Below are 11,640 nucleotides of genomic sequence, written 5' to 3' on the forward strand. Positions count from 1 at the left end.
TGTATTATGCGCATATTACGTGACACTAAAAGCCAATTGATGTGTGTTTGCTGTGTACTACGTAATTTACACGGGACACAATCATCCGTGCGAGGGAGCCCTGAGGCTGCACCGCTGAGATCGGAGGACAGGATATCCCCTTCTGATTCCTGTCAGATGTATTGCTGACACGTGAAGAGCAGGAATAGTATTATGTGACTATGTGAACAGGAAATGTCATCAGAACCTGGCGGTTCTACAACCCTTCAGTCACCGGATCTTGGCACTGAGGATGCTGCAGATTCTCACATTATCGATGTGCATTAAAATGCCTTCTGCTTGGGAAAAGGGGTATATGAGTCCAAAAGACTCCCAAAGTCCATAACTAGCAGGCGTGCGTCCTATCAGCTGTGGCAGATGGGATTTAATTACTGATGATGTATCTTTCCTTCTGGTTTACTTGCAGTCTTTATGGCTCATTGTATGTCCTGTCCGCTTCCAGTAGTTCAGTTCCCAATGAGCATGTAGGACTTATAATGCATATACTGAAACAGTGGAGCTTGTTCCGACCGGACCCTTACTACCTCCTCAAAGGGGTCCAGCTTTCCGTAATTCGGGACTAGCGCTATGATTGCTCTGCTACCGTCACGCCAATCATCTATGAGCCGCCCAGTGCAGCGTCTACCCATGCCAACGTCCAAGCTTAACAAGATGCCCAGAGCCCTCTGAGGTTTAGCTGTGGGCCCCCTCCTAGTGTCTGCATCACGTCTGTTACTGCACTTTTATATATTTGTGTGTTTTTATACAGGTTAAGCTGCCAGCAATAAATCCAAAGTTTATGAATGAGAATCCTGTAAGTACATCTGGGAAAGGACCTCCTTCCACAAGAGCCAAGGGGGACAAGTTTGGGAAGAAGGTTTTTTTCCCACCCGTGTAAGTATAGAGCTGCTATAGAAAAACATTTTTGAGGAGCTTTGAATGCACCCGATTTCTGTCCCACTTTACACCAAAGAAAAGTGCTGCCGGCGCCTTCTGCTACATTTATACTGTGTCTTAGACACTTTGCAGCTCTGCCAACAAGCGGGTGTACTTTAGCAGAAAGATTGTGTGGTTTCATATACAACAATGTGTGCCCAAATGTTGCTACCAAATCTTGGAGTAAACGAAGCCAACCAATAGCTGTTGTGGTGGACAGACGAGTCCGAAGAGGCTCGAAACTTCCAACATGCATGTCTTAAGAACTAAACCTTTAAACACTGCGGTGACCTGCAGGGCGCCAGGAGGAACGATTCCCCAACTCTCATCCAGCGTGGAAACATATCTCAGCTGTCGCCTCACATCATCCATTTTCTGTTGCGATTTGTAGCCATGGAAACGCAGGGGAACAGAACTGCTACTTTGCTGCATATTAGAACTTTGCTTTTGGAGATGCGGGTTCAACGGAATGAAGTTTGGCCACAATACCTTCACAGCCGAAACTAATTCTTTCAGCGTGCTTCACCTGTAGAAGCCGTGCAGTCAGAATCACATGGCAACCTGCACATAGTTTCTCCATGTGGCACACAGCCAGCCTGCGGGGTCTGGGATGTGGGAGGTAACTGCACTTCAAAAATGCCACAGAAATCCAAATGTTTTTACCGCCAACTGCTGGCGTTTTGTGATGCAGTTTTTAGTCCGTTTTATATTCTGGCATTCACTGCGCCCGATGAATATCACGTTAGTTCTATGGCACAAATCATTATGGTTGTGGTGGTAACCATTATGTATCCTTTTATATGTAGAGAGAGATATGAAATAGATGGATATTAGATATCCTACCAAATGTAGTAATAGGATACCTCAGCAAGAATCAAATGTAGTATTTATTGGCCTATGGTAATACTTAGTGGGGCTCCTTTGGCCCTAATGATATCAGATGGTCTCCGTGGCATACTTTCTATTAACATCTGATACGCTTCAGTTGGTATTTCCCTCCAATCATCCTGCAAACCTCTGGTTCTCTCAGGGAAGATGCATTGGTCTGTCTACAGTGGTGCAAAGATCATCATCATTGAACAGTTGAACGATGGAGAACGTTCTATGGAGTGATGGATCGCTTGTCTCCATCTTGAGATCAGATGGTGGTACCTGAGTATGGAGGACGCCTCGTGAACGCGCTCTTCCTGAGTGTGTTGTGCCAGCAGCTAAGTACAACGGAGATTCCTTCATGGTCTGGGGATGCAATATGTGGCATGGTCTCGGCTCTTAGGTTGTAATGGCATGATCACTTACATGGAGGTGGACCTTAACATTCTGGACCAGGGATTCCCAACTGTGGTGCCATGGTTGAAATCAATGGTAGCTGTGCCTGCAATTACGAGCCCCGGTTCCTGCTCCAACTGCAGTACATCCCCGCGGGCGCTGGCTTGGAAACCCCTTTAGGCCAGTTTCACACAGCCGAGAAACTTGCGTGAGATTTGTGCATTGTGGGACTTGCAGAAGTTGCGTAAATATGAACCCCATTCTTTTGATTGGAGTCGTATACATGAGCCATGTTTTCCCGAGGAAATAAATCTAAATCACAGCATGTCCTATATTTTCGCATTCTTTGGAACGCGTCTCCCATTGTTTTCAATGGGACAGGAAAACACATTGCACGGCGTGCAACAACCACGCGAGTGCCATGCGATGTGGAAAACACCTGCCGATCCTCTAAGGAACCTGAAAGATGCGCTGGAAGATCACAGAAGTGATGAGGAGGTGTTGGCGGGCACAATATTGGCTGAGTTTCTCGGTGCAATATCGCGTTCACCCTTGGGCCGCTTTCACATGGGGACTCATGTGCACAAAAATTACGCACATAGAAAACTCGCAGCTATTAGAACCAATGGTTTAATACGGGAACGTTCAGGTGTCTTTTGCGCATCTGAAATTCCTTCATCTGAACGTTCCCATAGGAATCCGTAAGTTCTAATAGCTGCGAGTTTTTTACGGGCGTGATTTTTGCGCATGTAGGTGTTCGTGTGAAAGCGGCCCACACAGGAGTACATGATGAGACCCACGGCAAAACCAAATGGCGCGGGTCTGGAGGCGACTTTCTGCTACTGATCTGCCACAGACTCGGGTTTAACGTATGTTTACTTGCAGCGGGTTTTCCATAGCGGAAAAATCTGTAGCATTTTCGCAACACACAGTCAGAATGCGCACCGTCGGCGTGGATGATGACTCCAAGGCAGCTGCGCTTCTGTAGCTGATTTCAGAGGTTAACGCAGTCCCTCTCACCTCCGAAGTCTTCGCACCTTCTGTCCCTCCTGCACCAGGAACATATTGGCTTCTAGTAAGCGCTGTGCCGCTGCTTGGGTGATGTGAAAGTGGCCACTAGGGGCCGCCCCGGGGCCTGGAATATCGGAGATACAATCGTAGGCCTTTAGCCACGCCCCTCACCACCCCCCTTTTTTGTTAGGGGTGCCCCTCGGTAAAATTTTCTTCTCAGGGGTGTCCTAAGGCTGTAAAGCTTGAGAAACGCTGTTCTAGACAACAGTGTGCTGCCGACAATGTGGCAATACTCTGGGAATGGTCGGCCAACAAAACAATGTGCCTCGTCAGAAATCCCTCGCGGTTTTACGTTGGTTTGAGGATATGGATGTTCCATGATTGGACCGGCTGCACAGAGTCCCAACCTGAACCTACTGAACATCTTTGGGGTGAACTGGAGCTTCAGGTCAGAAATATGAGCAGCGTCCATCTTCTTGGAGAGAACTTGTCTGGTGATTGCAGGATGAATGGAGGGAAATACCAGCTGAAGTGTATTAGATGTTAGTAGAAAGTATGCCATGGAGAGTATCCAATGTCATTAGGGCCAAAGGTACCATATGGAAATAAATACTGATTCTTGTTCAAGAATTGTTGTATTTGCAGCTTACACCCCTCCTGAGTCTTCCTCGGTGCTCTGTGCTTGGAGCAGTAGATAAAGCCCCGATGCTGCTCCACCAATCAGTGATGTTTCTGTACTAGAGAGGGAGGAGCATGACTCCTTGTCATAGGACCACTACTCTCCGCCAGTATCTCCGGCTGGAGGCACGGAGGGGATCCAAAGAAAACCCAAACCTTTTCCTCCTTGCTGACAATGGTGCTGTGACCGCCCCCTGCAGCTAGCCGCAGTAGGCACTGGACTATGTTTATCCCTATTTTGCCTTTTTAGTCACACAGCTTCTACAAGTGAAACAAGTTGAAAGCATTTGTGAAAGTCATGTGACCAAAAACTTAATTGTAAAATGTGTAAAGTTCAAGGCACAACACGGAAGCGGCACCATCTGGCTTGTGGGAAAAATTTTTAAGGCCAGTCTCAAAAAGGCGTAATTGAAGTATGGGCAACCACCCCAGTCTAACCGCAGATATACTGACCCGAACTGACAGCATCATAGAGTCCTTTAATGAGGCGCGTTTAGGTCAGCAGACCGACGGCCAGGCCGCGATGCTCATCTACGTCCGCCCATGTGAGGCTGGTGTGAAACTTAAAAAGATATCAAAATACTTTCTAGCAAAAGTTCCATTTAGTAATGAAGAGAAGGTGTTGTGGTGGCAGGTTGGTGTACATCAGCGGTGGGTACATCATGTCCCGGGCACCCAGCTCCCAAATCCTACAAAACATGAACTGCAGAATTGTAAGACCCTTTCTCCTCTTATTGCAGGTCGGGGAACAAAAGTGACTCGGTTAACTTTGGCAAATTGCTTAGCAACGGATATGGAGATGAATGGCATCATGAGCACGGAGAGGAAGATAAGAGGCCCGTACAAAAGGCCAAAGCCAGAGGTAAATCGGCAGATGGGCTTGATTTCCATTTCAGTGCATTGTCATTTTGTGTGAGATTCCTGCCCGCTGTGCAGATAAATCACCGCCTTCATTTCTTACATTGTCTGTTCTTGCCATTACTCTTCCTACAATATGCTGATTTAATGAGCCAGAACTAATCTCCACGCAGGTTTATTGACTCCTGGATGACCAGCGTCAGCGGGCTGCTGGTGAAGCGGGGGGAGATTTAGCTTTGTTAATCCATCCAAAAGCCTCAAAATCAATTACCAGCTTATTACATCTCACTATCCGTGGAGGGCGTATAGAGGCTGCTGTTAGCGGCACCTCGGTCAGACGGGAGGCCACCTTCATGTATCTAGCGGGCTGACAGAATCCTGCACCTTCGTGTATCTAGCGGGCTGACAGAATCCTGCACCTTCGTGTATCTAGCGGGCTGACAGAATCCTGCACCTTCGTGTATCTAGCGGGCTGACAGAATCCTGCACCTTCGTGTATCTAGCGGGCTGACAGAATCCTGCACCTTCGTGTATCTAGCGGGCTGACAGAATCCTGCACCTTCGTGTATCTAGCGGGCTGACAGAATCCTGCACCTTCGTGTATCTAGCGGGCTGACAGAATCCTGCACCTTCGTGTATCTAGCGGGCTGACAGAATCCTGCACCTTCGTGTATCTAGCGGGCTGACAGAATCCTGCACCTTCGTGTATCTAGCGGGCTGACAGAATCCTGCACCTTCGTGTATCTAGCGGGCTGACAGAATCCTGCACCTTCGTGTATCTAGCGGGCTGACAGAATCCTGCACCTTCGTGTATCTAGCGGGCTGACAGAATCCGGCACCTTCTTGTATCTAGCGGGCTGACAGAATCCGGCACCTTCTTGTATCTAGCGGGCTGACAGAATCCGGCACCTTCTTGTATCTAGCGGGCTGACAGAATCCGGCACCTTTGTGTATCCAGCGGGCTGACAGAATCCGGCACCTTCGTGTATCTAGTGGGCTGACAGAATCCGGCACCTTCGTGTATCTAGTGGGCTGACAGAATCCGGCACCTTCGTGTATCTAGTGGGCTGACAGAATCCGGCACTTTCGTGTATCTAGTGGGCTGACAGAATCCGGCACCTTCGTGTATCTAGTGGGCTGACAGAATCCGGCACCTTTGTGTATCCAGCGGGCTGACAGAATCCGGCACCTTCATGCATCTAGCGGGCTGACAGAATCCGGCACCTTCATGCATCTAGCGGGCTGACAGAATCGGGCACCTCTGCTGTTGTTCACATGGTAGAAACTTGTGTGGGTAAAATACAACACGGATTTTAATTGGGATCCCCGCAGAGAAGCCTTGAGGTTCCTACTGCAGATTGGCTTTATGGTGGCTGTGAATGTGCATGCAGATTACCCCCACTCAGTAGAGCTGATCCGCGGGCGATCTCTTCTTCACAGAAGGATGCGGCACTTCTAGTTTTTCTCCTGCGACGCAGACTTCATATCTGGCGTGGCTTCCCATTCAAACGGATTAGACACTTATTAGCTGCGGATTTGATACGGAATCTGTGTGAATCACGGCTTAACGTCTTCTAATGATGAAAGCTGTGGAACATGCAGAGAAAATCTACAGTGCAAAGATTTGCATCTCTTCCGTCTTTTGGTCCCGCTCCTGGTTTATAGATATTATTGCAAACAGAGACTGAAATACTGTTGTGTGCAAGTGCCTTACAGGCCGGCCTGGAATGGATTTACCTGCAGAAAGCTCCAAATAAAGGGGAACTCCGGATTCTAGTTTTTCTTTATTTACAGAATAAGAATCAGTTATCTGCCTCCATTCGCATCTCCAAAGCTCAGCCCTGCTGTACACCGGCCTACACAATGATCTTATGTCTGTGTGTGCTAGAGAGCAGAATCTGCAGTTCTCTGTGCACAGTCTACAGAACACTGCAAGCTCCTCCCACCAGTTGAAAGAGAATTGAGAGTCACCGCTACAGGCTGCAGAGCGGGGAAATAAAGAAAATACCGGAAATGCATCATATAATGCCTAGACCTAGTGTTATACCTCATGCACGCATACATTGTAGCTTATTCTGAAACATTAGACTGTCTAAGGCTTGTGTTAGTCAGTGCTCGCTCATGACTGCTTTTAGCCACATTGTGCAGAGCGGTGATCAGCAGTTTATCAACAGTATCTGAGGGAGTGTGAGGTGATCTAAGACACCCTTCCTGCCTCATCCCTCCCGTATCATCTGGTTTGCTTGCGGTGTATAACACAAGTCTGTTACCGGCTCACCAATAGGTGTATGAAGAGCTGATGAGGTGCTACTAAACCTCAGGTAGCACAAATACCAGGTAATCTCTGCACCTGTAGTGAGGTGGAGTCATGAGGGGCTCTTTTAACATGTGAATGACAAACTTTTTAAACTTTGCACTGAGGAATTTACAGCTAATAGACGAGTGTCACCTATAAATACAGACTTGTAGAACATACTAGCTGATATACCCGGCTTTGCCCGAATTTAAGTTGGTCCACGTGTTTACCTGTTATTCACATGGAAAGTTTTATGAAGTCATAGTTACTTCAGAGGGACTGAGGAATAAAATATGTACACACATAGAGGTGAGGTAGATTCTCCTCAGTATACACACATAGAGGTGAGGTAGATTCTCCTCAGTATATACACATAGAGGTGAGGTAGATTCTCCTCAGTATGTACACATAGAGGTGAGGTAGATTCTCCTCAGTATATACACATAGGGGTGAGGTAGATTCTCCTCAGTATATACACATAGAGGGGAGGTAGATTCTCCTCCGTATATACACATAGAGGGGAGGTAGATTCTCCTCCATATATACACAGAGGTGAGGTAGATTCTCCTCCGTATATAAACATAGAGGTGAGGTAGATTCTCCTCAGTATATACACATAGAGGGGAGGTAGATTCTCCTCAGTATACACACATAGAGGGGAGGTAGATTCTCCTCAGTATACACACATAGAGGTGAGGTAGATTCTTCTCAGTATATACACATAGAGGAGCGTTAGATTCTCCTCAGTATATACAAATAAAGGTGAGGTGGATTCTCCTCAGTATATACACATATAGGTGAGGTGGATTCTCCTCAGTATATACACATATAGGTGAGGTAGATTCTCCTCAGTATATACGCGTATAGGTGAGGTAGATTCTCCTCAGTATATACGCGTATAGGTGAGGTAGATTCTCCTCAGTATATACGCGTATAGGTGAGGTAGATTCTCCTCAGTATATACGCGTATAGGTGAGGTAGATTCTCCTCAGTATACACATAGAGGTGAGATAGATTCTCCTCAGTATATACAAATAAAGGTGAGGTGGATTCTCCTCACTATACACATAGAGGTGAGGTAGATTCTCCTCAGTATATACAAATAAAGGTGAGGTGGATTCTCCTCAGTATACACATAGAGGTGAGGTGGATTCTCCTCAGTATACACATAGAGGTGAGGTAGATTCTCCTCAGTATACACATAGAGGTGAGGTAGATTCTCCTCAGTATACACATAGAGGTGAGGTAGATTCTCCTCAGTATACACATAGAGGTGAGGTAGATTCTCCTCAGTATACACATAGAGGTGAGGTAGATTCTCCTCAGTATACACATAGAGGTGAGGTAGATTCTCCTCAGTATACACATAGAGGTGAGGTAGATTCTCCTCAGTATACACATAGAGGTGAGGTAGATTCTCCTCAGTATATACAAATAAAGGTGAGGTGGATTCTCCTCAGTATACACATAGAGGTGAGGTAGATTCTCCTCAGTATACACATAGAGGTGAGGTAGATTCTCCTCAGTATATACAAATAAAGGTGAGGTAGATTATCCTCAGTATACACATAGAGGTGAGGTAGATTCTCCTCAGTATATACAAATAAAGGTGAGGTGGATTCTCCTCAGTATATACACATATAAGTGAAGTGGATTCTCCTCAGTATACACATAGAGGTGAGGTGGATTCTCCTCAGTATACACATAGAGGTGAGGTAGATTCTCCTCAGTATACACATAGAGGTGAGGTAGATTCTCCTCAGTATACACATAGAGGTGAGGTAGATTCTCCTCAGTATATACAAATAAAGGTGAGGTGGATTCCCCTCAGTATATACACATATAAGTGAAGTGGATTCTTCTCAGTATACACATAGAGGTGAGGTAGATTCTCCTCAGTATACACATAGAGGTGAGGTAGATTCTCCTCAGTATACACATAGAGGTGAGGTAGATTCTCCTCAGTATACACATAGAGGTGAGGTAGATTCTCCTCAGTATACACATAGAGGTGAGGTAGATTCTCCTCAGTATACACATAGAGGTGAGGTAGATTCTCCTCAGTATACACATAGAGGTGAGGTGGATTCTCCTCAGTATACACATAGAGGTGAGGTGGATTCTCCTCAGTATACACATAGAGGTGAGGTGGATTCTCCTCAGTATACACATAGAGGTGAGGTGGATTCTCCTCAGTATATACACATAGAGGTGAGGTAGATTCTCCTCAGTATATACACATAGAGGTGAGGTAGATTCTCCTCAGTATATACACATAGAGGTGAGGTAGATTCTCCTCAGTATATACACATAGAGGTGAGGTAGATTCTCCTCAGTATATACACATAGAGGTGAGGTAGATTCTCCTCAGTATATACACATAGAGGTGAGGTAGATTCTCCTCAGTATATACACATAGAGGTGAGGTAGATTCTCCTCAGTATATACACATAGAGGTGAGGTAGATTCTCCTCAGTATATACACATAGAGGTGAGGTAGATTCTCCTCAGTATATACACATAGAGGTGAGGTAGATTCTCCTCAGTATATACACATAGAGGTGAGGTAGATTCTCCTCAGTATATACACATAGAGGTGAGGTAGATTCTCCTCAGTATATACACATAGAGGTGAGGTAGATTCTCCTCAGTATATACACAGAGAGGTGAGGTAGATTCTCCTCAGTATATACACAGAGAGGTGAGGTAGATTCTCCTCAGTATATACACAGAGAGGTGAGGTAGATTCTCCTCAGTATATACACATAGAGGAGCGTTAGATTCTCCTCAGTATATACACATAGAGGAGCGTTAGATTCTCCTCAGTATATACAAATAAAGGTGAGGTGGATTCTCCTCAGTATATACACAGAGAGGTGAGGTGGATTCTCCTCATTATATACACACAGAGGTGAGGTGGATTCTCTTCAGTATATACACATAGAGGAGCGTTAGATTCTCAGTATATACAAATAAAGGTAAGGTGGATTCTCCTCAGTATATACACAGAGAGGGGAGGTAGATTCTCCTCAGTATATACACAGAGAGGGGAGGTAGATTCTCCTCAGTATATACACAGAGAGGGGAGGTAGATTCTCCTCAGTATATACACAGAGAGGGGAGGTAGATTCTCCTCAGTATATACACAGAGAGGGGAGGTAGATTCTCCTCAGTATATACACAGAGAGGGGAGGTAGATTCTCCTCAGTATACACATAGAGGAGCGTTAGATTCTCCTCAGTATATACAAATAAAGGTGAGGTGGATTCTCCTCAGTATATACAAATAAAGGTGAGGTGGATTCTCCTCAGTATATACAAATAAAGGTGAGGTGGATTCTCCTCAGTATATACACAGAGAGGGGAGGTAGATTCTCCTCATTAAAATCATATTATGGTTTCTGAGAAAAGAACTCTCTCATGTATCACAGATTTTCAGTCTTTCATGCTTAGAATTGAATATTAAAGTTGCAGCCCCTTGACGACACCCAGACGTTACATTACATAGGGACTTAGTTTTGCACCTAGAATTGAATAATTGAGTTGTGACCCCCTCACTCTTCCTCTTTAGGAGCTGAAGAATGGCCATGCCAAATGTCATGTCTGTACGACACTGGGTAGGTGGAGAATTAGTAGTCAGCCAATCAGGGCTTTCGCCTGCATGTGTCACCTATAACTACGGACTTGTATAACATATTTGAGCTCAGTTGCTTTAAGATTGAACGATTACTATATTTGTGTTTTGCAGGTTTTGATTAAGAAAAGGAGGGGCGGCTGACGTGTCTGCAATATCGTCATCGTATATCATCGTAGCCGATGGATAACCGGATGCTTAGAAAATTAGAGAAAACCAGAGAACTTTACTAGCCAAGCCTCCTGAGGCCGCGCTGCTGATCCCACAATGTTGGCCACCCGCATTGTTTTATAATGTACTTCTCCTTCAGGTTCCCTCGCTCTGCGCTCAAATAAAACTGCTCTAGGAAGATGTTTGCCTCCATTATCTTGCCTCCCCATGCAGGTTTTATACAACGTTAGGAAAATAAAACTAAAGGGGTACATAAAGGTCATTAGAATCCCATCCATGTCCCCCGCACACCCGTATCACACACACATGAGCTCCACATACGTGTGTGATGTATGTACTGGGGTCTGCTTAATCTTCTGCTGCCCAATGCGAAAATAATATATTCTGTATTTTTTGCTCCGTAAGACGCACATTTTTCCCCCAAAGTGTGTGGTGGGGGCAGAAGTCCGTGCGTCTTATAAAGCGAAGGTGCCGAACTTCAAGCTGGCCGTCACTATTGCAGGGTTGCACATCCTGTCGGCACTATTGCAGAATCGCATATCCGCATCCTTGTTGCAGCAGAGGAGAGCAGTTCTCTTTCTCCTCTGCACTGCCGCCCGTATCGGATTCCTGCTCTAGGCTGGAAGCGCAACCAGAAGCCTCTTTCAAACACGATGTGCATGTTTCAGGTGCCGAGCTACAGGACTGTTAAAACAGTGAGTTTGTGTTAGACACGATTCGTGCTCGGATTCATGCTCAAGGCTGGGAGCGCAAGCTTAATGCCCTTTCAAACA

At 45.8% G+C, this 11,640-nt stretch overlaps 1 protein-coding gene across 2 annotated transcripts in view; it reads left to right on the forward strand.

The window, feature by feature from the left end:
* The window catches only part of C12H7orf57 (chromosome 12 C7orf57 homolog), a 37,076-nt gene extending 26,029 nt beyond the window's left edge, over nt 1–11,047 (forward strand). For both annotated transcript variants that reach the window (XM_066585638.1, XM_066585637.1), the window contains exons 6-8: nt 788–912; nt 4,650–4,771; nt 10,811–11,047. In XM_066585638.1, coding sequence (XP_066441735.1) covers nt 788–912; nt 4,650–4,771; nt 10,811–10,821 — 258 coding nt within the window. In that variant the 3' untranslated portion in view covers nt 10,822–11,047. The remainder of the gene's footprint in view (nt 1–787; nt 913–4,649; nt 4,772–10,810) is intronic.
* Nucleotides 11,048–11,640: the final 593 nt, after the last annotated feature.

This window comes from Eleutherodactylus coqui, chromosome 12 (assembly GCF_035609145.1).
Source record: "Eleutherodactylus coqui strain aEleCoq1 chromosome 12, aEleCoq1.hap1, whole genome shotgun sequence".
NCBI classification, from domain to species: domain Eukaryota; kingdom Metazoa; phylum Chordata; class Amphibia; order Anura; family Eleutherodactylidae; genus Eleutherodactylus; species Eleutherodactylus coqui.